This window comes from Saccopteryx leptura, chromosome 7 (assembly GCF_036850995.1).
Source record: "Saccopteryx leptura isolate mSacLep1 chromosome 7, mSacLep1_pri_phased_curated, whole genome shotgun sequence".
Classification (NCBI taxonomy): Eukaryota; Metazoa; Chordata; class Mammalia; order Chiroptera; family Emballonuridae; genus Saccopteryx; species Saccopteryx leptura.
In genome coordinates this window covers 534,857-559,817 of record NC_089509.1, presented here as the reverse complement: position 1 = coordinate 559,817, position 24,961 = coordinate 534,857, and the positions used below count along the sequence as shown (strand labels likewise).

The window sequence follows — 24,961 nt, the reverse complement described above, 5'->3', positions numbered from 1 at the left end:
CTAGTTTCATTTTTTTGCAGGTAGCTGTCCAATTTTCCCAACACCATTTATTAAAGAGGTTGTCTTTACTGCATTGTATGCTCTTACTTACTTTGTCAAATATCAGTTGTCCATAGAGCTGTGGGTTTATTTCTGGGTTCTCTGTTCTGTTCCATTGACCTATATGCCTGTTCTTATGCCAGTACCAGGCTGTTTTGAGTACAATGGCCCTGTAGTATAACTTGATATCAGGAAGTGTGATACCTCCCGCTTTATTCTTCCTTTTCAAGATTGCTGAGGCTATTTGTGTTCTTTTTTGGTTCCATATGAATTTTTGGAATATTTGTTATATATCTTTGAAGTATATCATTGATATTTTAATAGGAATTGCATTGAATTTATAAATTGCTTTGGGTAATATAGACATTTTAATGATGTTTATTCTATACATGAACATGGTATATGCTTCTACTTGTTTTTATCTTCCTTGATGTATTTTATCAATGTTTTATAATTATCTGAGAACAAGTCTTTAACCTCCTTGGTTAAATTTACTCCGGGGAACTTTATTTTTTTGGTTGTAATAGTGGAGGGGATTGTTTTCTTAATTTCTCTTTCAGACAGTTCATTGTTGGTATATAAAAATGCCTCTGATTTCTGGGTATTAATTATATATCTTACTGCTTTGCTGAATTCATTTATCAGGTCCAATAGTGTTTTGACAGAGACTTTAGGGTATTCACAGGGGTCGTCAAACTTTTTATAAAACCCGCCCACTTTTGCAGTGCTGGTCAACCTGGTCCCTACTGTGCAACCAAACAGCGCTGTGATTGACCCATCATGAAAACTGGAATGCCCATTAGTGGGCGGTAGGGACCAGGTCTACCAGCACTGCAAAAGTGGGCATTTTTTTTTTTTGTTTGTTTGTTTTGTATTTTTCTGAAGCTGGAAACGGGGAGAGACAGTCAGACAGACTCCCGCATGTGACCAACTGGGATCCACCCGGCACGCCCACCAGGGGCGATGCTCTGCCCACCAGGGGGCGATGCTCTGCCCCTCTGGGGCATCGCTCTACCGCGACCAGAGCCACTCTAGCGCCTGGGGCAGAGGCCAAGGAGCCATCCCCAGCGCCCGGGCCATCTTTGCTCCAATGGAGCCTTGGCTGCGGGAGGGGAAGAGAGAGACAGAGAGGAAGGAGGGGGGGTGGAGAAGCAAATGGGCGCTTCTCCTATGTGCCCTGGCTGGGAATCGAACCCGGGTCCCCTGCACGCCAGGCCGACGCTCTACCGCTGAGCCAACCGGCCAGGGCGAAAGTGGGCGGTTTTTATAAAAAGTTTGACAACCCCTGACAGTATCATCAGCAAATGATAATTTTACTTCTTCTTTTCCAATTTGGATGCCTTTTATTTCTTCTTCTTGTCTGATTGCTGTGGCTAGGACTTCCAGGACTATATTGAATAAGAGTGGTGAAAGGAGGCACCCCTGCCTTGTTCCTGATCTCAAGGGGATTGCTTTTAATTTTTGCCCATTGAGTATGATGTTGGCTGTGGGTTTGTCATAGATGGCCTTTACCATGTTGAGGTATGTTCCCTGTATTTCTTCTTTGCTGAGAGTTTTTTATTTTTATTTTTTTTTGTTTGTTTTTTTCATTTTTCTGAAGCTGGAAACAGGGAGAGACAGTCAGACAGACTCCCGCATGCGCCCGACCGGGATCCACCCGGCACGCCCACCAGGGGCAACGCTCTGCCCACCAGGGGGCGACGCTCTGCCCATCCTGGGCGTCGCCATGTTGCGACCAGAGCCACTCTAGCGCCTGAGGCAGAGGCCACAGAGCCATGCCCAGCGCCCGGGCCATCTTTGCTCCAATGGAGCCTTGGCTGCAGGAGGGGAAGAGAGAGACAGAGAGGAAAGCACAGCGGAGGGGTGGAGAAGCAAATGGGCGCTTCTCCTGTGTGCCCTGGCCGGGAATCAAACCCGGGTCCTCCGCACGCTAGGCCGACGCTCTACTGCTGAGCCAACCAGCCAGGGCTGCTGAGAGTTTTGATCATGTATGGGTGCTGGATTTTATTAAATGCTTTTTCTGCATCTATTGAAATTATCATGTGGTTTTTCTCCTTCCTTTTGTTTATTTGATGAATTTACTAATATTATACTATCCTTGCCTCTCCAGAATAAATCCCACTTGATCATGATGTATGATTTTTTTCATGTATTGCTGGATCCGGTTTGCTAATATTTTGTTGAGAATAGTAGCATCTAAATTCATCAGGGATATTGGCCTATACAGTGTGTCCGTAAAGTCATGGTTCACTTTTGACCAGTCACAGAAAAGCAAGAAAAGACGATAGAAATGTGAAATCTGTACCCAATAAAAGGAAAATTCTCCCAGTTTCATACCTATTCAGTGCAGTTCGATGTGGGCTCACGCACAGATTTTTTAGGGCTCCTTAGGTAGCTATCCCGTATAGCCTCTACAGACTTGTCACTGACTGATGGCCTACCAGAACAGGGTTTCTCCACCAAACTGCCGGTTTCCTTCAACTGCTTATCCCACCAAGTAATGTTATTCCTATGTGGTGGCACATCGTTATATTTTAATTTTTATTTATTATTATTATTATTATCATTATTATTAGAGAGGGGATAGAGAAAGGAGGGGGAGCAGGAAGCATCAACTCCCATAGGTGCCTTGACCAGGCAAGCCCAGGGTTTTGAACCAGCAACCTCAGCATTCCAGGTTGATGCTTTATCCACTGCACCACCACAGTTCAGGCCCGCACATCGTTATATATGCGCCGATATTCACGTTGCACTTTGGTCACGGATTCGAATTTAGTGAGCCACAGAACACACTGAACTTTCCTCTCTACCATCCACATCTCAACTGGTATGGCCATGGGCTGCTCCGCTGTATACACTGTGCTACGTCATCATCTGCGCATGCGCACATGGTGCCTCATCATTCTACAGGAACTGGGAGGGTTTTTCTTTTATTTGGTGCAGATTTCACATTTCTATCGTCCTTTGTTGCTTTCCTGTGACTGGTCAAAAGTGCACCATGACTTGACGGCAGCGGTTCTCAACCTGTGGGTCACTACCCACAGGTTGAGAACCGCTGCTTTACGGACTCACTAGTTTTTTCTCTTTGTGTTGTCTTTGCCTGGTTTTGGAATCAGTATTATGCTCGCATCATAAAAGGAGTTTGGAAGTCTTCCTCTTGGATTTTTTGAAATACCTTGAGAAGGAAAGGAGTAGTTCTTTGAATATTTGGTAGAAGTCTCCTGTGAAGCCATCTGGCCCAGGACTTTTGTTTGTTGGGAGTTTTTTGATAACCATTTCGAACTCAATTGTTGTAATTGATGTGTTTAGGTTTTCTGATTCTTCCAGATTGATTTTTGAAAGGTTATATGTTTCAAGGAATTTGTCCATCTCACCTAGGTTGTCTAATTTTTTGGCATACAGTTCTTCCTAGTATTTTCTCACAATCTTTTGTATTTCTGCTGTTTCTGTTGTTACTTCTCCACTCTCATTTCTAATTTTATTTATTTGAGTCCTCTTTCTTTTTTTCTTGGTGTGTCTGGTTTAAGGTTCATCAGTCTTCTTTATCTATTCAAAGAACGAGCTCTTGGTTTCATTAACCACTGTCTTGTTTTCTTAGCCTCTATGTCATTTATTTCTGCTCCAATCTTTATTATTTCTTTTTTTATACTTTTTCTCACCTTTACTTACTGTTTTTTTTAGTTCCTTTAAATGCAAGGTTAACTTGTTTATTTGAGCTTTTTCTAGGTTCTTAAGGTATGCCTGTAATGTTATGAACTTCCCTTGCAGGACTGCTTTTGCTGTGTCCCATAATTTTTTTTTTTTTTTTTTTTTTTTTCACAGAGACCGAGAGAGTCAGAAAGAGGGATAGACAGACAGGAATGGAGAGAGATGAGAAGCATCAACCATCAGTTTTTTTCCTTGCGATACCTTAGTTGTTCATTGATTGCCCTGACCGGGGGGCCACAGCAGATAGAGTAACCCCTTGCCCGAGCCAGCGACCTTGGGCTCAAGCTGGTGAGCTTTGCTCAAACCAGATGAGCCCGTGCTTAAGCTGGCAACCTTGGGGTCTTGAACCTGGGTCCTCCACATTCCAGTCCGACGCTTCATCCACTGCGCCACCGCCTGGTCAGGCTGTCTCATAAATTTTGAGTTGTTGTATGCTCCTTTTCATTTGTTTCAAGGAAATATTTTATTTCTTCCTTGATCTCATTGTTGACCCATTCGTTATTTAATAATATGCCATTTAGTTTCCAAGAGTTGAGTGTTTTTCAGTTTTTCTATTGTAGTTGATTTCTAGTTTAATTGTGATCAGAGAAGATGCTTGATAAGATTTCAATCTTCTGAAATTTATTGAGACTTGTTTTGTGCCCTAACATGTGGTCTATCATAGGGAATGTACCATGAACACTTGAATAGAATGTATATTCTACTGCTTTAGGGTGAAAGTTTCTGAAGTTATCTATTAAATCCAGTTGATCTAGTGTGTTCTTTAAGTCTGCTGTTTGTTAATTTTCTTTCTTGAGGATCTATCCAGTAATTTTAGTGGGGTATTGAAATCCCCTACTATTATAGTATTGCTGTTGATCTCCTCCTTTATGTCCATCAAAGTCTGCTTTATATATCTAGGTGCTCCTATATTAGGTGCATAGATATTTATAATGGTTAAATCTTCCTGTTGAATTGCTCCTTTAATCATTATGTAGTGACCTTCTTTATACCTTACTATATATAGGCTTTGTTTTAAAGTGTATTTTGTCAGATATAAGTATTGCTATCCCAGCTTTTATTTCATTTTCATTTGCATGAATTATTTTTTTCCACCCTTTCAGTCTATGTGTATCTTTTGTTTTGAGGTTGGTCTCATGTAGACAGCATATGTATGGGTTCTGTTTTCTTATCCATGCAGCTATCTTAATTCTTTTGTTTGGAGCATTTAATCCACTTACATTTAAGGTTATTATTGATATGTACTTGTTTATTGTCATTTTATTCTTTAAATCTACATTACTTTTTTACTAGATTTTTTTCACCCTTTGTTCTGTTTACAACAGGCCCCTTAACATTTCTTGCAGTATTGATTCGGTTGTTATCAATTCCTTGAGTTTTTTTTTTTCTGGGAAGCTTCGTATTTTTGGGGGGCGGGACAGAGCCAGAGAGAGAGCCAGAGAGAGGGACAGATAGGGACAGACAGACAAGAAAGGAGAGAGATGGGAAACATCAATTCTTCATTGCGGTTCCTTAGTTGTTCAGTGATTGATTTCTCATATGTGCCTTTAGCAGGGGGCTACAACAGACCGAGTGACTCCTTGCTCGAGCCAGCGACCTTGGGCTCAAGCTGGTGCGCCTGCGCTTAAGCTGGCGACCTCGGGGTCTCTAAACGGGGTCTTCTGCGTCCCAGTCCAACTCTCTATCCACTGCACCACGGCCTGCTCGGGCTTTCTATTTCTATTTCAATTTTATTTATTTTATTTTTTATTTTTAAATTTTATTTATTTATTTATTTTTTACAGAGACAGAGAGTGAGTCAGAGAGAGGGATAGACAGACAGGAATGGAGAGAGATGAGAAGCATCAATTATTAGTTTTTCATTGCGCGTTGCAACCCCTTAGTTGTTCATTGATGGCTTTCTCATATGTGCCTTGACCGCGAGCCTTCAGCAGACCGAGTAACCCCTTGCCCTAGCCAGCGACCTTGGGTTCAAGCTGATGGGCTTTTGCTCAAACCAGATGAGCCCACGCTCAAGCTGGTGACCTCGGAGTCTTGAACCTTGGTCCTCTGCATCCCAGTTTGACTCTCTATCCACTGCGCCACCACCTGGTCAGGCGAGAAAAGTCTATTTCAATTTTAAACAGTAGCCTTGCTGGATAAAGAAGTCTTGGTTGTTCTGCATTACTTTGAATATTTCTTGCCATTCCCTTCTGGCCTCAAGTGTTTCTGTTGAGAAGTCAGATATCATCCTTATGGGGGCTCCTTTGTAGCTGATTGACTGCTTTTCTCTTGCAGCTCTTAGTATTCGTATTCTTTTTTTATGTCCTAGTTTTGGTTTTTCTTTTTTTTTTTTTTTCCATTTTTCTGAAGCTGGAAACGGGGAGAGACAGTCAGACAGACTCCCGCATGCGCCCGACTGGGATCCACCCCGCATGCCCACCAAGGGGCGACGCTCTGCCCACCAGGGGGCGATGCTCTGCCCATCCTGGGCGTCGCCATATTGCGACCAGAGCCACTCTAGCGCCTGAGGCAGAGGCCAAGGAGCCATCCCCAGCGCCCGGGCCATCTTTGCTCCAATGGAGCCTTGGCTGCAGGAGGGGAAGAGAGAGACAGAGAGGAAAGCGCGGCGGAGGGGTGGAGAAGCAAATGGGCGCTTCTCCAGTGTGCCCTGGCCGGGAATCGAACCCGGGTCCTCCGCACGCTAGGCCGACGCTCTACCACTGAGCCAACCGGCCAGGGCCTGGTATTTTAATTATGATGTGTCTTGGTGTAGGTCTCTTTGGATTCCTCTTTACTGGGATTCTCTGTGCTTCTTGAATTTGTGTGACTTTTTTCCTGCATCAATTTAGGGAAGTTTTCAGCTATGATTTTGTCAGTCAGGTTAGATATCCCTTGTTCTTTTTCTTCTCCTTCAGGAATCCCTATGATGCAGATTTTATTTCTCTTCACGTTGTCACAGAGCTCTCTTAGGGTTTCCTTAGACTTTTTGAGCCTCGTTTTATTTTGCTGCTTGTTTCCCTGTTTTTGTTTATCTTTTCTTCTCAATCGCTGATTCGATCCTCTGCTTCATCCAGTCTGCTTTTAATTCCTTCTAGTGCAGTCTTCATTTCTGATACTGTGTTTGTCATTTATGACTGGTTCTTTTTTATGATTTCAGTGTCCTTTTTGATGCTTGTTATCTGTTTATTAGGTGTTCATTATGTCCATCCATTGTATCTCTAAGATCTTTGAGCATCCAAACAATCATTATTTTAAACTCTGCATCCGGTAATTTGGTTATTTCCATCTCACTCAGGTCTTTTTCTGGGGATTTCTCTTGTTCATTCATTTGGATTCCTTTTCTTTTGTCTTCCCATTTTGCCTGTGTATACACTCTTTCTTTGGGTGTGTTGTTTGTGTAGCTAGCTGAGTCTAGGGTTTGTATTGCTTGTCTTCAGTTTTCAGTTGTCTTCTTTCTAGGTTGGCATCAGCTCTTGTTTGTAATCTACTGTGGGCTACTTAACTGCTATCACTATTTTTTTTGCTGTTTATGTCAGCGTTTTCTGTGTCTTAGCTGGGTCAGGTGTGAGGAGCCCTTCCTTAAACTACCACTCTAACAAGCGATGTTAGGCTCTAAACTCATGCTCTTCGTATCTGGCCGCTGAATGTTTCTGTCCTGAACCTCCCTGGCCAGCGCGTGGTGCAGATCAGTGGGGCTCACTGCCTATGACTGGCTCTTATCAACCTTTTTGGAGCTACAGGCAATCCAGATCTTGTGGCTGCCTCTGCTGGGCCCAGCTGCTGTTGTAAATATCAGTTGCACTTCTAGGCTATCTTTTACTACTCTTGGCCTAGGGGAAGTTCCTTTAAAAGTTCAAGTTACCCTGAGATCTGCTTTCTGTTGCCTCTTATTGCTGGCTACTTGTTGGGCTCAGTACTGTAATTCAGTGATTAGGTACGGTATTGGATTTGGCTTGCCTGGTAGCCTTAGTTGTCATTCTATCCAGACTTTTATTTTATTTTATTTTATTTTTTTCTTTTTCAGTGCTCAGAAGGGTGTGGTCATTTGGGTCCAGTGGGTGTGGCCTGTGTGGTCTGTCTGCTTGGCCTTCTGCCGCTGCCTCCTTGGGTGTTTGGGCTTGGGTGCTGCTGGTGCCACCCCGCCTCCTTGGCTGTCCCTGGCCAGCCTGTGTGCTCCCGCTCAGACCGCCTCTGAGGTCCAAGGGCTGGCCCATGCCACAGGTGGTATTGCGCGCCAGCTTGGACCTTTTCAGCTGCCGCTGTGGCCTCCCCCTTGTGGGCAGGCCTGTGCGCGCCTGCTTGGACCGTCTCCACTGTCGTCCGGGCCCCCTCTGCCTCCAAACATGGGCTCGTGCGTGCTCCATCGGATCGCCCTGGCTTCAGCCGCGCCTGCCACTGGCAAGCACTAACAGTGTGTGGCGCTGGTGTAGCTGAGACCTCTGTAGTCACGTATTGTCCCTAATATGCTGCCTGCATCTAAGTGCCTCTTTGTTCTGACTGTAGAAGAGCCTCCAGTGGGCGGGGTAATTTCTTCCCTTTGCTGGTGTTGCTGCTCTCAGGAAAAATGTTCACTTTAGATTTGGGGAGTGACTCAGCCCAGGGGTTAGGGTGTCCATCCCTCAAAGTGTCTCCCCCTGTGCCTCCAAGACCACATTCTCCTTTGACAACTCCAGACCTCCCAGCACTCTCACTCCTGGAGCCCTGGGAAGGTGGTTGTGAGTGAGGCTTTTCATGCGGTCCCTTTAATACGGAGGCTGGTTCCGAGAGTTCTGTCTCCTCTCAAACAGTATCTAGGCTTCTTTCTCCGCCAAATATAGTTGTCCATTTGCCCCTTGCAGGCTCCAGGGCTCTATTTGGGACTCCGGTTCTGGGGGTGAGGACCCACAACTCGCTGGGCAACCCTTCCCACTACGAGAGTCCCTCCGAGCCGTTACTCTCGGGAGTGAGGCAGCCCTCTCCACGTCTCTGCCTTTTCTACCAGTCTCAGTGTGGCTTCTTTGGTGGTTATTGGCTATAGAATCCTCTTAGTTCAGTCTAAAGTTGTTCTTTCAAGATGACTGTTCTCAAAATTAAGTTGTAATCCACTTTGGTTCTGGGATGTGGGAGTTGGAACATCTTTCTGTCTTTCTACTCCATGGCCATCTTGTCTCTCCATAGTGAAGTACTTTCATTAAAGTTATTTGCACATAGGAGATACTTTGCTTGCCTTTCTCAAGAAATGTAAAAGGTATGCTGAAAAATTAGCTTAATAGTTTATTCTATTTCAAAATGGATCATGTAAAATTATACTTAATTTGGTGTAGACTTAATATGGTCACGTGTAAGGAACTGGTTCTTTAATTCAGTTACTTTTGAAACCTTTTTAAAAATATTTTTTATTTTTGAAGTCTTCATAAAGTAGAAAAAGAAGGATTTCTAAGTTGGTAAAAATCAGGTAGAAATGATTGAAAATTAATCTTTGAAACTTGTATAACATCTAGCACTTATATTATTTGTATGTAAAGATTGTTAGCCTTAAAGTTTCTTTCTGTATTCTAATAAGCTTGATAAATATTGGATGCTTAGTCCATGCAAGTATACATTTGCACACATGGTCCCAACAAAGCACATCTGGGTTTGTAACCTCACTCATTATCTACCCTGCTGTGTAGGTTCTGGGACTCTCTCTTTCTCCATTTCTTCACATGGTTTGGTGACCTTTGTCCTTTCAGCTGTTCCTTCATCTGATTTTGCTTCTACCTTGGAATTCCCATTCCCATGTGTGTGGCAGGATACAGGATCCAAAGGAGGATAGGATTCCCACGGGAGTTCAAGTACATTCTGAGTACATAATCCCAGGTGTACATGGTCATGTTCTATATACTCTGTGACATGTGAAGAGCTCAGCGGTAATGGTGGACACTTACTCTGCTTTCAGAATCCCAGAGAAGAGCCTGTTTACCTCTCTGGATATGGTGTGGAACTTGCCATCAAGAGCACTGAATACAAGGCCAAGGATGATACTCAGGTGAAAGGTGAATTTATGAATTAGGCCAATGCATTTTCTTTTTGAAAATATGAGTTAAGTGGAACTTGTTAAAGAATGGATTTAAGAATATGATAAGCTGCCTGACCAGGTGGTGGTGCAGTGAATAGAGCATCGAACTGGGTCGTAGAGGACCCAAGTTTGAAGCCCTGAGATCACCAGTTTGAGCACGGGCTCACCGCCATGAGTGTGGGGTTGCTGGCTTGAGTGTGGGGTCATAGACGTGACATCATGTTCTCTGGCTGGAGCCCAAAGGTAGCCTTGGCTTGAAGCCCAAGTTTGCTGGCTTGAGCCCAAGGTCGCTGGCTTGAGCAAGGGATCATTTGCTCTGCTGCACCCCCCTGGTCAAGGCACATATGAGAAAGCAATCAATGAACAACTAAGATGCTGCAACAAAGAATTGATACTTCTCATCTCTCCCCTTTCCTGTCTGTTTCTGTTTGTCTCTCTCTCTCTCTCTCTTACACACACACACACACACACACACACACACAAAAAGAATATGATGTACCTGTGTTTGAATTCTTGTTCTATTATATCTGAGTTGGGTGACATTAGGCAAATTTTTTATGTCCTCATTTTTCCTGGGTAAAGTACAGATAATGTTAGATGCGTCTTAAAGTACTTGTGTGGAGAAAATAAACTGTATAAAGAAATAAGCAGTTTTTTGCACAAAAGTGTTCAATATATTGTTATTGATGGTATATAGTTCACAGATAGCCATTAATGTATGGCCTGATGTGAAATCTTAAACTATACTATAATTAATGAATGATTTAATGTTTTTAAGTATTTTCTGCACTTGGTACGGTTTACTATGGATACTTCCTGTCATGCTCTACAGCAGTGGTTGGCAAACTCATTAGTCAACAGAGCCAAATATCAACAGTACAACAATTGAAATTTATTTTGAGAGCCAAATTTTTTAAACTTAAACTGTATAGGTAGGTACCTTCCTTATCAAGGTAGCACTTCCGTGGAAGAGCCACACATAAGGGGCCAAAGAGCCGCATGTGGCTTGCGAGCCGTAGTTTACCGGCCAGGGGACTAGGTTTTTGCATTCATTATTTCAACCACATGTTTTATGTACAATATTTTTTATTTCTTTGGGCTCATTTTAAAAATAAAAAGGATTGGCTTGGGGACATGAGAAAGTGCCTCGTAACTCATCACTCTATTCTGAGTAATTCTGTTTAGGGGATGCCTGTTTGGGTAGTCTTAGAATTTTTATATTGAAAAATCTGTTCATCATAATTTTAAAGGTATAAATTTTGAAATTTTTAACATGTAATTTTCCAAAATTTAAGGGAAAATAATTTGTTATTTTATCCAGGAACATAGGCTATATAAAAACACATTTATTGGCCCTGGCCGGTTGGCTCAGCGGTAGAGCGTCGGCCTGGTGTGCGGGGGACCTGGGTTCGATTCCCGGCCAGGGCACATAGGAGAAGCGCCCATTTGCTTCTCCACCCCCCCCTCCTTCCTCTCTGTCTCTCTCTTCCCCTCCCGCAGCCAAGGCTCCATTGGAGCAAAGATGGCCCGGGCGCTGGGGATGGCTCCTTGGCCTCTGCCCCAGGTGCTAGAGTGGCTCTGGTCGCAGCAGAGCGACGCCCTGGAGTGGCAGAGCATCGCCCCCTGGTGGGCAGAGCGTCACCCCTGGTGGGCATGCCGGGTGGATCCCGGTCGGGCGCATGCGGGAATCTGTCTGACTGTCTCTCCCCGTTTCCAGCTTCAGAAGAATACAAAAAAAAAAAACACAAAAAAACCCACATTTATTCTCTTTGTTGCCATTGCAAAATTAGGCATTCAACATTTTAAATAATACCATAATTTCAGATTTTTATGATTCTTTTTACATTCAGATTTACGAAGGTAATAGCAGTGTTTTTCAACCAGTGTGCCACGGCACACTAGTGTGCCGTGAGACATGGACAGGTGTGAGTATAAATACATTTAGAAACTATATTATTAACTATATGTATAATATGTACTGTGTTAGAGTGTCATTTTTTTTTTTTTTTTTTTATTCTGAAGCTGGAAATGGGGAGAGACAGTCAGACAGACTCCCGCGTGCGCCCGACCGGGATCCACCCGGCACGCCCACCAGGGGCGACGCTCTGCCCACCAGGGGGCGATGCTCTGCCCCTCTGGGGCGTCGCTCTGCCGCGACCAGAGCCACTCTAGCGCCTGGGGCAGAGGCCAAGGAGCCATCCCCAGTGCCCGGGCCATCTTTGCTCCAATGGAGCCTCCGCTGCGGGAGGGGAAGAGAGAGACAGAGAGGAAGGAGGGGGGGGGGTGGAGAAGCAAATGGGCGCTTCTCCTATGTGCCCTGGCCGGGAATCGAACCCGGGTCCCCTGCACGCCAGGCCAACGCTCTACCGCTAAGCCAACCGGCCAGGGCCATTTTGTGTCATTTTGGTAGATGGTGTGCCCCAGGATTTTGTAAATGTAAAAAATGTGCCACGGCTCAAAAAAGGTTGAAAATCACTGGGTAATAGTGTTTTATTTCTTATCAGAGTGATTAGACATGTATTTGCTGTGCTTTTATAGGAACTGAAGTAAACACCACAGTGATTGGTGAAAATGATCCTATTGATGAAGTTCAAGGATTTCTCTTTGGAAAATTAAGGTATGGATATTCTTTTGGGAATAACTCTGTTTAAACCTGCAGGCTCCCTCACCTGTGAACTTTATTTTTCTCCTTGCTGTCTGAGTATTTTACATGTGTCATCTGATATGAAGAGATGACCACTTAATTATAGGACAGTTTGTGGTCTCCAGTCATTATGATCACATATTAAATAATACTATGGCTACTTGCTATGGCTTATATTGATTTCCTTTTCTGGGCCTGTGACTGATGGCATAAAGTTACATGCCAGTTTTTGATTCACATAATAATAGGAGAAATCTGTTTCAGTCAATATTTTCCTAAGAAAATCAAGTGTATTTTAAGTTAGAGAGGTCATAGCTATTTATTCATACTAAACATAGTCTGGAAAAATGCAAAAGGGTTGTAGTAGGATGCATAGAAGATTTTATAAATGTTCAACTCAAAAATATTGCCTTACTGTTTGCTCTTTATGAAAGAGGACAGAAAATGGTTTTGTTTTGAAGAAAATTTCACATTTTATGAAAGCATCGTGGGATTTTTTGTCTGAACAGTCTTCTTAGCTCTTCTTTTAAATGTTGTAGTTATTTCTGATATGACTTGGTAACTGTTCAGAGCCCTAAATCTTCTTTATCTGAAAATCTTTTTTTATTTTATTGTTAGTTTTTGTGACAGAGACAGAGGGACAGACAGGGACAGACATACAGGAAGGGAGAGAGATGAGAAGGATCAGTTCTTTGTTGTGGCTCCTTAGTTGTTCATTGACTGCTTTCTCATGTAGGCCTTGACTGGGGCCTGCAGCAGAGCGATTGACCCCTTGCTCAAGCCAGCGACCTTAGCCTTCAAGCCAGCGACCATTGGGCTCAAACCAGCAACTATGTGGTCGTGTCTGTGATCCCATGCTCAAGCCAGTGACCCTGTGCTAAAGCTGAATGAGCCCACATTCAGGCCGGTGGCCTCGCGGTTTCGAACCTGGCTCCTCTGCATCCCAGTCCGACGCTATCCACTGTGCAACCACCTGGTCAGGCTTTATCTGAAAAAATCTTAATTAGGATGTTTACATTATGCTTTTTTTTGTTTTGTTTTGTTGTTTGTTTGTTTAAAGAAGCTAACACAGAAATAATGTGTGTAGACTCAGCTTCATATACTTTCTTTAACATTTGACTGAGTGGAATGTCTTAACTAGACTAACAGTTTAGCAGAGATGTTCATGTTAAGTTACTGTGCATATGTTGTGTTCATCCTGTGCAAGTGCACATTTTGTTTTTAATGCCAGTTTTGGCCTCGTTGGTATGCAGTCTGGTTTCATTTTTTATTGGCCCCAGAATTCCTGTAAATATTCATGTTTTTTATATTTCTGTTTTTGGGTAGCATTATGATTTCATGTATTTTTTCTTTTTGGACATTCTGAATAGGTACTTAATGTAATTGGACAATTTTTTGATACTTTTATCATGAAGAACTTGTGGTGACTGGAGGTAGATTTGGTGGAAGGTAAAGGACCAGAGTAAATATCTTACTCTCTGCATGTTGTACATTGTGTCCGTAAAGTCATGGCGAGCTTTTGACCGGTCACAGAAAAGCAACAAAAGACAATAGAAATGTGAAATCTGCACCAAATAAAAGGAAAACCCTCCAAGTTTCTGTAGGATGATGAGGCAGCATGTGCGCATGCGCAGATGATGACTTAACACTGTGTATACAGTGGAGCATCCCACGGCCATGCCAGTCGATATGTGGATGGTACAGAGGAAAGTTCAGTGTGTTCTATGGCTTGCTAAATTCGAATCCGTGACCAAAGTGCAACGTGAATATCGGCGCATTTATAATGATGTGCCACCACATAGGAATAACATTACTCGGTGGGATAAGCAGTTGAAGGAAACCGGCAGTTTGGTGAAGAAACCCTGTTCTGGTAGGCCATCAGTCAGTGACAAGTCTATAGAGGCTACACGGGATAGCTACCTAAGGAGCCCTAAAAAATCTGTGTGTGAGCCCACATCGAACTGCACTGAATAGGTATGAAACTGGGAGAGTTTTCCTTTTATTTGGTGCAGATTTCACATTTTTACCATCTTCTGTTGCTTTCCTGTGACTGGTCAAAAGTGCACCATGACTTTACGGACACACTGTATTTCAGACATTGTGATTCTGTTTGTTTGTTTGTTTGTTTGTTTATTTATTTATTTATTACAGAGACAGAGAGTGAGTCAGAGAGAGGGATAGGCAGGGACAGACAGACAGGAACAGAGAGAGATGAGAAGCATCAATCATTAGTTTTTCATTGTGCGTTGCAACACCTTAGTTGTTCATTGATTGCTTTCTCATATGTGCCTTGACCGTGGGCCTCCAGCAGACCAAGTAACCCCTTGCTGGAGCCAGCGACCTTGGGTTCAAGCTGGTGGGCTTTTTGCTCAAACCAGATGAGCCCGCGCTCAAGCTGGCGACCTTGGGGTCTCAAACCTGGGTCTTCCGCATCTCTGTCCAATGCTCTATCTACTGTGCCACCGCCTGGTCAGGCAAGACATTGTGATTCTGTACGTCTGAACCTGGTGTGGAATGGTATTGAATGTAAGCTGTGGTTGGAAAATAAATAAAATAAAAAATAAAGAAATTTTGAGTTTCTAGCATTTGAAAGAACAGAATGATTCTGTCAGCCATCTGTGTAATTGATATATCTCTGCTCCTATAACTTCTGTTGTACTAGCCTTAAGTAGAATGTACTGTATTTCAAGATAAAACTAAACAATACCCAGTAATCTTGGTTAGCTAGAATTGTATTTATGTGACCAAAGGATTTATGACCATATAGTGGAAAGAACTTCATTTGAGGACCAATAGCAATATACATCCAATTTTATTTGGAGAAATATTAAAGATTCAGAAAAGTATGGAAAATAATATCATGTACCACCCAGAATTGATTGTTGCTGTTGTACTTGCTCTTCTGTACCAAAGGACTAGTTGAGCTTTTCCCCCAGTGTATGTGTGCAGTTACTTAAAAACAGAAAGGAAGGGAGGGAGGGAAGGGAAGGAAGGAAGGAAGGAAGGAAGGGAGGAAGGGAGAGAGGAAGGGAGGAAGGGAGAGAGGGAGGGAGGGAGAGAGGGAGGGAGGGAGGGAGGAACAAGGTGAGTAAAACACTACAGGTAGAGTTGAGGTCCTCTTGTTTCCTACTCCCAGTTCCAGTCCTCTCCCTCTCTGAAACATCTGGAATCACTGTTGTAGTGATTCATGATATCATCTGTAAATCTTAGGGTTTTTAAATTAATTTACATTTTTCTATATCATCTTTTTTAAGAAATATAATTGTACTATAATTTTCCCCTATAGTGTAGGAATTTTTCTAGTGCTAAGAGGGGAAAATCATGGAGATAAAATTGGAGCCAATTTCTGAGTGTTTTGAAAAAGAAAAGACACATGAGAAGGGCTAATGCTATATTTCTTTCAGAGACCTGCACCCTGACTTGAAGGGACAGTTGAAAGAACTCAGAAAGCATCTTGTGGAGAGCACCAATGAAATGGCACCTTTAAAAGTTTGGCAATTACAAGGTAATAAAAACAGAAACAGAGGAATCACTGGCCTACTTTTTGACTAAATTTTGTGTTATTAGAAATGGTAGAATTCGAGTGGAATCATGTTAATTCACATGATTCTAAGGGTACCACAGATTATAAAGATAGAATGATTAATTGTGGTTAATCAGAAAGGAAAATCCTTTTGTGGACAGATAACATTATTCAGAAGTAATACATGTAAGTGAGTGCCAGGCCTTTCTTTGTGTGACCAGATGCATAAGTTTGTAGTACAGAAACACGTCTGTCTTGGTCTATATGTGTCTCTGTGTACTTTTACTACACAATGTGTCTATTCACTGTCATAGGCATGTCAGTGTGGGAGAATGTTTGTGTGCTTTTCTGGGCCAAAGAACTGTTTATCCAAGTTTTTTCCCCAACATAGTTTACTAATGTCTTTTGTCATACTTTGAGATTTGTTGTAAATTCAGAAGAAGAAAAAGGATTTGTGATGGATTTATTTTGTGTTAAATGTGTTATATATATATATATATATATATATATATGCTCTACCATTTTATACAGGTAGATCAAGAAATGGTTATAGGCCCTGGCCGGTTGGCTCAGCGGTAGAGCGTCGGCCTAGCGTGCGGAGGACCCGGGTTCGATTCCCGGCCAGGGCACATAGGAGAAGCGCCCATTTGCTTCTCCACCCCTCCGCCGCGCCTTCCTCTCTGTCTCTCTCTTCCCCTCCCGCAGCCAAGGCTCCATTGGAGCAAAGATGGCCCGGGCGCTGGGGATGGCTCTGTGGCCTCTGCCCCAGGCGCTAGAGTGGCTCTGGTCGCAATATGGCGACGCCCAGGATGGGCAGAGCGTCGCACCCTGGTGGGCAGAGCGTCGCCCTATGGTGGGCATGCCGGGTGGATCCCGGTCGGGCGCATGTGGGAGTCTGTCTGACTGTCTCTCCCTGTTTCCAGCTTCAGAAAAGAAAATGCAAAAAAAAAAAAAAAAAAAAGAAATGGTTATAATAAACACCATGTGGCCCTGGGAAGTCAATAAAACCTACAGTTAAACTGGGTACTCTCTTGAATGGTTGCATAATAAGGCATTTTTAATTACTAAGAAAACAGTAGGAAATAAATATTTATTTTCCTATTTCTTACTGCATTAGATTAATGCACTTTAATTATATTTGACATTGTTGCAGATCTAAGTTTCCAGACGGCTGCCCGAATCTTGGCTGCTCCTACTGAATTAGCTTTGGTGGTGATGAAGGATCTTAGTCAGAATTTTCCTACCAAAGCCAGGTAATATGATTAAGGCTTTGGGGCATTCATCTCCTGAACATACACCTAATTATCTTCATGTTTATATACAAAATGAAGCAATAAAAGTATACGAATGCTTATGAAATGAAAAGCCTGCTGATGGTGCTCTTTCTGAGAAGGTGGCAGATTGCGTTGTTTGGTTGAGCAGACCTGTCTTGGTTGTGTTCCTGGTACTGCACTTCCTGTTATAGATCATTAAACACTCTCCTCAGCGGTGGGATGGAAGTAACGATACCTGCCTTTCAGGATCCGGATGAGTTAACAGCATCTAACACAATGTGTGCAGATGTAACCAATCTAGGGTCTCACATGGATGATAAGAATGTCATATATCATCTTACTTAAACTTGATGAAGAAGCAGTTATAGAGGCTGACTTGTTCATAGTGACAGACTAAGATTTTGAGTGCAGCTATCCCAGTATTATTTTCACTTGTACCATAGTCCTCCATATTGTATACCATAAATACAAGTCAAACTTGTTTTAAAAGCCAAATTTTTAGAAACTAATGACTTAAATGAGTGTCATTTTTTCTTGGGTCACTGAATGAGGTGTTTTGACTTCTGATCTCAAATGTTTGTAAATAAATTTATTTAATTAGTCTTGAAAATACTTCTTAGATGGGACTTATAAATCATATAGTCTCCTTTAGTCCAGCATGCTATTAAAGATACACATGTAGGATTCTGGCTTCCACAAGTGCTTAAATAAGGTGAGCAGTCTATTGCCGTAATTTATTTAACATTATCCGTTAGCCTATAAGCTGTAGAGGTCGTATATTGGAAAGAGCTTCAGTTGCATTAAAATTCTGCCATTAGTGCTACTTTTTCTTGGTATTCCATCTTGTAAAAATGAAAGAATATACACATCTTAGAGGAGAAATATAGTTATCAATTGTAAAGGTTTGTTTTTTGTTTTGAGAGAGAGGAAGATAGAGGAGGAGGGAATAAAGGGAGAGAAGCATCAACTCATTATTCCATGTAGTTGTATACTCATTGATTGCTTCTCATACGTGTCCTTAATGGGCCTTGAAGCGGTGACCTCGGGACAATGCTCTTATCCACTGTACCACCAGCCAGGGCCGGTTTAAGATTTTTTCCTTTAGGTTTTTGTAATTTTTCAAGCAATTTGCTGTTTCATATTTAAATATAGGGAAATTGAAGATATTTATATAAAATATTAAGCCAAGCACTAACAATTTTTTTATTCCTTAGAGCAATAACAAAAACAGCTGTGAGTTCAGAGCTTAGAACTGAAGTGGAAGAGAATCAGAAGGTAATAACTAATGGAGAATAGTGGCCTTATTGTTTTGTATTATATCTCTAAAGAAGAGGAAATCATTAGTTTAAATCTTGTTTAATCAAAGATGTTGGGATTTTGATTTATTTCTTCATTTTTAGTTTTTAATAAAAATTGAATATGAATATAATTTAAAGCATCAAATAGTGCCACCTGTTTATTAACAAAAGTAAGCCCCCCAACATGTCTCACTTCCTGTTGTGGATCTTTTCCCAGGAACATCTTCCAACTCTTAGCTGATTCTTTTGATATCTATTTCCAGGCTTGTAACAATATTAAATTGTACATTTTTTTTTTTTTTTTTGAGACAAAGACAGGGACAGATAGGGACAGACAGACAGGAAGGGAGAGAGATTAGAAGCATCAATTCTTTGTTGCGGCACCTTAGTTGTTCACTGGTTTCTCATATGTGCCTTGATGGTGGTTACAACAGAGTGAGGGACGCTTTTCTCAAGACAGTGACCTTGGACTCAAGTCAGCAACGTTGGGCTTCAAGCCAGCGACCATGGGGTCATGTCTGTGATCCCAGGCTCAAGCCAGCGACTGAGCCCATGCTCAAGCCAGCAACCTTGGGGTTTTGAACCTGGGTCATCTGCATCCCCATCCAATGCTCTGTCCACTGTGCCACCACCTGGTGAGGTGGTACTTTTTTTTTTAAGTAAGAGGATGGATGATAGTGAGCCAGATTCCTGCATACACCTGGTCTGGGATCCATCTGGCAATCCCGTCTTGGGCCAGTGTCATATCAACTGAGCTATTTTTAGCACCTGAGGCTGATGCACTCAGACCAGCTGAGCTATCCTCAGCACCTGGGGCCCGTGCTCTAACCAGTCAAGCCACTGGCTGCAGTAGAGGAATAGAGAGAGAAGGGGGAGAGAAGCAGATGGTCAATTCTCCTGTGTGCCCTGACCGGAATCAAACCCAGGACATCTATACACTGGGTCTATGCTCTATCAATGGAGCCAACCAGCCAGGGCAGTACTTTATTTTTTGAGTTTCAGAATTAATTTGCTGGCCTTGTACTATTACAAGGAAGAGGTTTAACTTTCTTTTTTTTTTTTTATGGGGGGAGGCAGAGACAGAGAGAGAGGGACAAATAGGGACAGACAGGAAGGGAGAGAGATGAGAAGCATCAATTTTTCGTTGCGGCTCCTTAGTCCATTGATTGCTTTCTTTTTGTGCCTTGACTGGGGGGCTACAGCAGAGTGAGTGACCCCTTGCTCAAGCCATTGACCTTGGGCTTCAAGCCAGCGACCTTTGGGCTCAAGCCAATGACCATGGGGTCATATCTATGATTCCATGCTCAAGCCGGTAACCCCACACTCTAGCTGGTGAGCCCAAGCTCAAACCAGATGAGCCTGCACTCAAGCCAGTGACCTCAGGGTTTTGAACCTGGGTCCTCTGTGTTCCAGATCTATGTTTTATTCACTGCACCATCACCTGGTCAAGCAGGTTTAACTTTCTTTCACTGCCCCTTCCCACCCATGTCTACCACAAAACTATATGGGCACTTTCCACATTTCTTCACTTTCCCTGTATTTTTATGTCCTGAGTTTATTAATTTTTGAACTGCTCCACTATGTTTTGGTTGTCCTTTATGTCTATCTAGTGCACAGCAGTTAACCTAGAGACTTTTCTTTAACCTCTTTAGTTCGATCTTGTATTTCTTTGATTCCAGATCTTCTTTGTTTTTTGTTTATTCCCTTATTTGTGTGCAGTAAATCATTTTTTCTTGAGGAAAGTTGCATGCAAAGTAAATTTCAGACAAATAATTTTTTATATTTCTTTCTATTAGTTTGGCTGAGTATAGAATTTTAGATTGGAAGTCATTTAGAAGTTCGAAAGCATAGTAATTTTGATTTCTGTTGTGGTTATTGAGAAGTCTGAAGCCTTTGTATGAGATCTGGCTTTCCTTCTAGAATCATATAGTATCTTTTCTTTGGTCCTAGGAATCTGAAATTTCACAATGATAAATCATTTTAAAAAGTCTCTGTACTTTTGTGTGGTTGGTAGGCCCTTTAAATCTAGAAAGTAATTTTCTTTCATTTGGAGAAATTTTTTTAATTACTTATTTGCATTTTTTCTATTGGGTTTCTCTTTTCTGATTTCCTAGAATGTGGTTTATTTTTAAGATTTTTATACCTCCTTGATTAGCTTGGCCTAATTAAAAAAATCTTTTCTATTTTAGTTCTTTTGTTTTTACTTTTAAATTTCTGGGAAGGATTTTTACCTGCTTGGTTGAGGTTTTTCCTGCAGTTGTCACATGTTTAGTTTCCAGGAGTTATTGTTGTTCTTGGGTTCTTCTTTATATGGTGCTCTCATATCCTTCTGAAGATAGCAATGGTGCCTGTGTATATTTTCTTCTCTTTGCATAGTGTTTCCTCTTAAGTATCCTTTCTTTTTTTCTTTGTCTCTTATGTTTAATGTTAGAGGCTTTCCAGGATGTCTGGTGATCTATGTCTAGCTGCTCATATTGAAGAGTAAGGAAGTGAAAAGTTGATTGGAAATCCTGAGGATGAGGCTTTTTGAATATAGGCTATCCTAGAATGGCCATTCCCTAGGGAACCTCAGTGACTGTATCTTTAAACCTTTACCCTTCAGCAGTTTAGTCTGTAGAAAAGGATCTTCTAGTCCAGGGGTCCCCAAACTACGGCCCACTGGCTGCATGTGGCCCCCTGATCCATTTATCTGGCCCCCGCCGCACTTTGGAAGAGGCACTTCTTTCATTGGTAGTCAGTGAGAGGAGCACAGGATGTGGATCCATCTTGTGCTCCTGGAGTACTATATGTGGCGGCGGCACAAAGCGTGGCGTTGCTCACATACAGTACTACTTCTGATGATGCAGGATGCATGCATCATTCCGGAAGCGCGTCATATCACTTGTTACAGCTAGCAGTGACAAATATGGAACCGGACATTGACCATCTCATTAGCCAAAAGCAGGCCCATAGTTCCCATTGAAATACTGGTCAGTTTATTGATTTAAATTTACTTGTTCTTTATTTTAAATATTGTATTTGTTCCCCTTTTGTTTTTTTACTTTAAAATAAGATATGTGCACTGTGCATAGGGATTTGTTCATAGTTTTTTTTATAGTCTGGCCCTCCAATGGTCTGAGGAACAGTGAACTGGCCCCCTGTGTAAAAAGTTTGGGGACCCCTGTTCTATTCTTTTTCCTGGAGGGTGAAGTTTACCGCCAGAGTGGCAGGGGCTCAGTAGGGAAGAGTACTTCATTAACTTCTACTTAGTACCCTGTTTCCAGTGTGGGACTCCCACCCTCAGTCATGTTTCATTTCCCATAGTCCCCAGCTGTCACCTGCTGTATGAAGTCAGGAGAGTCTGGGGGCTATCATCTTGAAAAGACTTTCAGTCAGAACTCATTTTTAGCATAGTAATGACCTCCATACATGTCTTCTTTGTGCTGTCAATTCCTAGTGCTCCCCTTGGCTTTTCCCACTGTCAGCCGAGCCTGTTTCAGAGTTACTAGGACACCGCTACTCACGTGTCCTCTTTCCAGCTTCCAAAATTAGTTGCCCTTTTTTTTTCTGCTCTCTTTGCTGCTGTGGGTTTGTAACTTTAAGAGAGTTGCTAAAAAACTGACATTTCAAGAAAATTTCAAAGGGAAAAGAAGTGCTTGTGTTTAATCTACTGTCTATACCCCAGATTTTCTTAATCTTTACTTAATTAGTTACTTAACAGACCTGAGGAATAAATAAACCAAATATATCTCAAATATTTGCTAAATTGAAGAAACATGACACTTATTAAATTAGTTTTAATGGATGACATTGATAAATCAGGGTACATATGTTCAGAGAAAACATCTCCAGATTATTTTCACATTTGATTATGTTGCATACCCCTCACCCAAAGTCAAATTGTCTTCTATCATCTTCTATCTGGTTTTCTTTGTGCCCCTCCCCTCCCCCACCCCTTCCCTCTCCTTCCCCCCCCCCCATTACCATCACATTCTTGACCATGTCTCTGAGTCTAATTTTTATGTCCCATCTATGTATGGATTCATATAGTTCTTAGTTTTTTTTTGATTTACTTATTTCACTCAGTATAATGTTATCAAGGTCTATCCATGTTATTGTAAATGAACCGATGTCATCATTTATTATAGCTGAGTAGTATTCCATAGTATATATGTACCAAAGCTTTTTAATACACTCGTCCACTGACAGACACTTGGGCTATTTCTATATCTTTGCTATTGTGAACAATGCTGCCATAAACATGGGGGTGCATTTCTCCTTTTGGAACAGTGTTATGGTGTTCTTAGGTATATTCCTAAAAGTGGGATAGCTGGGTCAAAAGGCAGTTCCATTTTTAATTTTTTGAAGAATCTCTATGCTGTTTTCCACAATGGCTGCACCAGTCTTCATTCCCACCAGCAGTGCAAGAGGGTTCCCTTTTCTCTACATCCTTGCCAGCACTTATTTTGTGTTGTTTTGTTGCTGAGTGCCATTCTGACTGGTGTAAGGTGATATCTCATTGGGGTTTTAATTTGCATTTCTCTAATGATTAGTGATGTTGAACATTTTTTCATATGCCTGTTGGCCATCTGTATGTCTTCTTTGGAGAAGTATCTGTTCATTTCTTTTGCCAATTTTTTTTTTTTTTTTTTATGCGTTTTTCTGAAGCTGGAAACAGGGAGAGACAGTCAGACAGACTCCCGCATGCGCCCGACCGGGATCCACCCAGCACGCCCACCATGGGGCGACGCTCTGCCCACCAGGGGGCAATGCTCTGCCCATCCTGGACGTCGCCATGTTGCGACCAGAGCCACTCTAGCACCTGGGGCAGAGGCCACAGAGCCATCCCCAGCGCCCGGGCCATCTTTGCTCCAATGGAGCCTTGGCTGCGGGAGGGGAAGAGAGAGACAGAGAGGAAAGTGCGGCGGAGGGGTGGAGAAGCAAATGGGCGCTTCTCCTATGTGCCCTGGCCGGGAATCGAACCCGGGTCCTCCGCACGCTAGGCCGACGCTCTACTGCTGAGCCAACCAGCCAGGGCTCTTTTGCCAATTTTTTGATTTGACTTTATCTTCCTGGTGTTGAGTTTTACAAGTTATTTATAAATTTTGGTTATTAACCCCTTATCACACGTATTGTCGAATTTGTTCTCCCATTGTGTAGTTTGTCCTTTTATTCTGTTTTTTACTGTCTTTAGCTGTGCAAAAGCCTTTTAGTTTGATATAGTCCCATTTGTTTATACTGTCTTTTATTTCTCTTGCCCATGGAGGTAAATCGGCAAATCGGCAAATTTATGGCTGCAAGAGATGTCGGAGAGCTTACTGCCTGTGTTTTCTTCTAAGATACTTAAGGTTTCATGGCTTACATTTAAGTCTTTTATCCATTTTGAGTTTATTTTTGTGAATGGTGTAAATTGGTGGTCTAGTTTCAATTTTTTGCAGGTAGATGTCCAATTTTCCCAACACCATTTATTAAAGAGGCTGTCTTTACTCCATTGTATGCTCTTACCTCCTTTGTCAAAAATCAGTTGTCCATAAAGCTGTGGGTTTATTTCTGGGTTGTTATGTTCCATTGACTTATATGCCCATTCTTATGCCAGTACCAGGCTGTTTTGAGTACAGTGGCCTTGTAATATAACTTGATATCTGGAAGTGTGATACCTCCTGCTTTATTCTTCCTTTCCAAGATTGCTGAGAGGATTCGTGTTCTTTTTTGGTTCCATGTAAATTTTTGGAATATGTGATCTATATCTTTAAACTATGTCATTGGTATTTTAATCGGTATTGCATTTAATTTATAAATTGCTTGGGTAATATAGACATTTTAATGATGTTTATTCTTCCTAACCATGAACAGCCATAAATTTGCCAATTTATCTCCACGGGCAAGAGAAATAAAAGACAGTATAAACAAATGGGACCACTTGTTGTATCTGCTTCCACTTGTTTGTATCTACCTTGATTTCTTTTATCAATGTTTTATAATTTTCTGAGTATAAGTCTTTACTCTCCTTGGTTTAACTTTACTCCTGGGTACTTTATTTTTTTGGTTGCAATAGTGAAGGGTTGAAATAGTTCCCGTGATTTCTCTTTTATACAGATCATTGTTGGTGTATAAAAATGCCTCTGAGCCTGACCTGTGGTGGCACAGTGGATAAAGCGTCGACCTGGAAATGCTGAGGTCGCCAGTTCAAAACCCTGGACTTGCCTGGTCAAGGCACATATGGGAGTTGATGCTTCCAGCTCCTCCCCCGCTTCTCTCTCTGTCTCTCCTCTTTCTCTTTCCCTCTCCTCTCTAAAATGAATAAATTAAAAAAAATTTTTTAAATGCCTGATTTCTGAGTACTAATTTTATATCCTGCCACCTTGCTGAATTCATTTATCAGGTCCAGTAGTTTTTGACTGAGACTATAGGGTTTTCTATATACAATATCATATCATCTGCAAATAATGATAGTTTTACTTCTTCTTTTCCAACTCG

At 42.0% G+C, this 24,961-nt stretch overlaps 1 protein-coding gene across 4 annotated transcripts in view; it reads left to right on the top strand.

The window, feature by feature from the left end:
- The window catches only part of UGGT1 (UDP-glucose glycoprotein glucosyltransferase 1), a 246,306-nt gene that overhangs the window by 84,107 nt on the left and 137,238 nt on the right, over window positions 1-24,961 (top strand). For all 4 annotated transcript variants that reach the window (XM_066345928.1, XM_066345929.1, XM_066345927.1 and 1 more), the window contains 5 exons: window positions 9,647-9,743; window positions 12,305-12,383; window positions 15,815-15,915; window positions 17,087-17,186; window positions 18,422-18,482. In XM_066345928.1, the coding sequence (XP_066202025.1) occupies window positions 9,647-9,743; window positions 12,305-12,383; window positions 15,815-15,915; window positions 17,087-17,186; window positions 18,422-18,482 (438 nt within the window). The remainder of the gene's footprint in view (window positions 1-9,646; window positions 9,744-12,304; window positions 12,384-15,814; window positions 15,916-17,086; window positions 17,187-18,421; window positions 18,483-24,961) is intronic.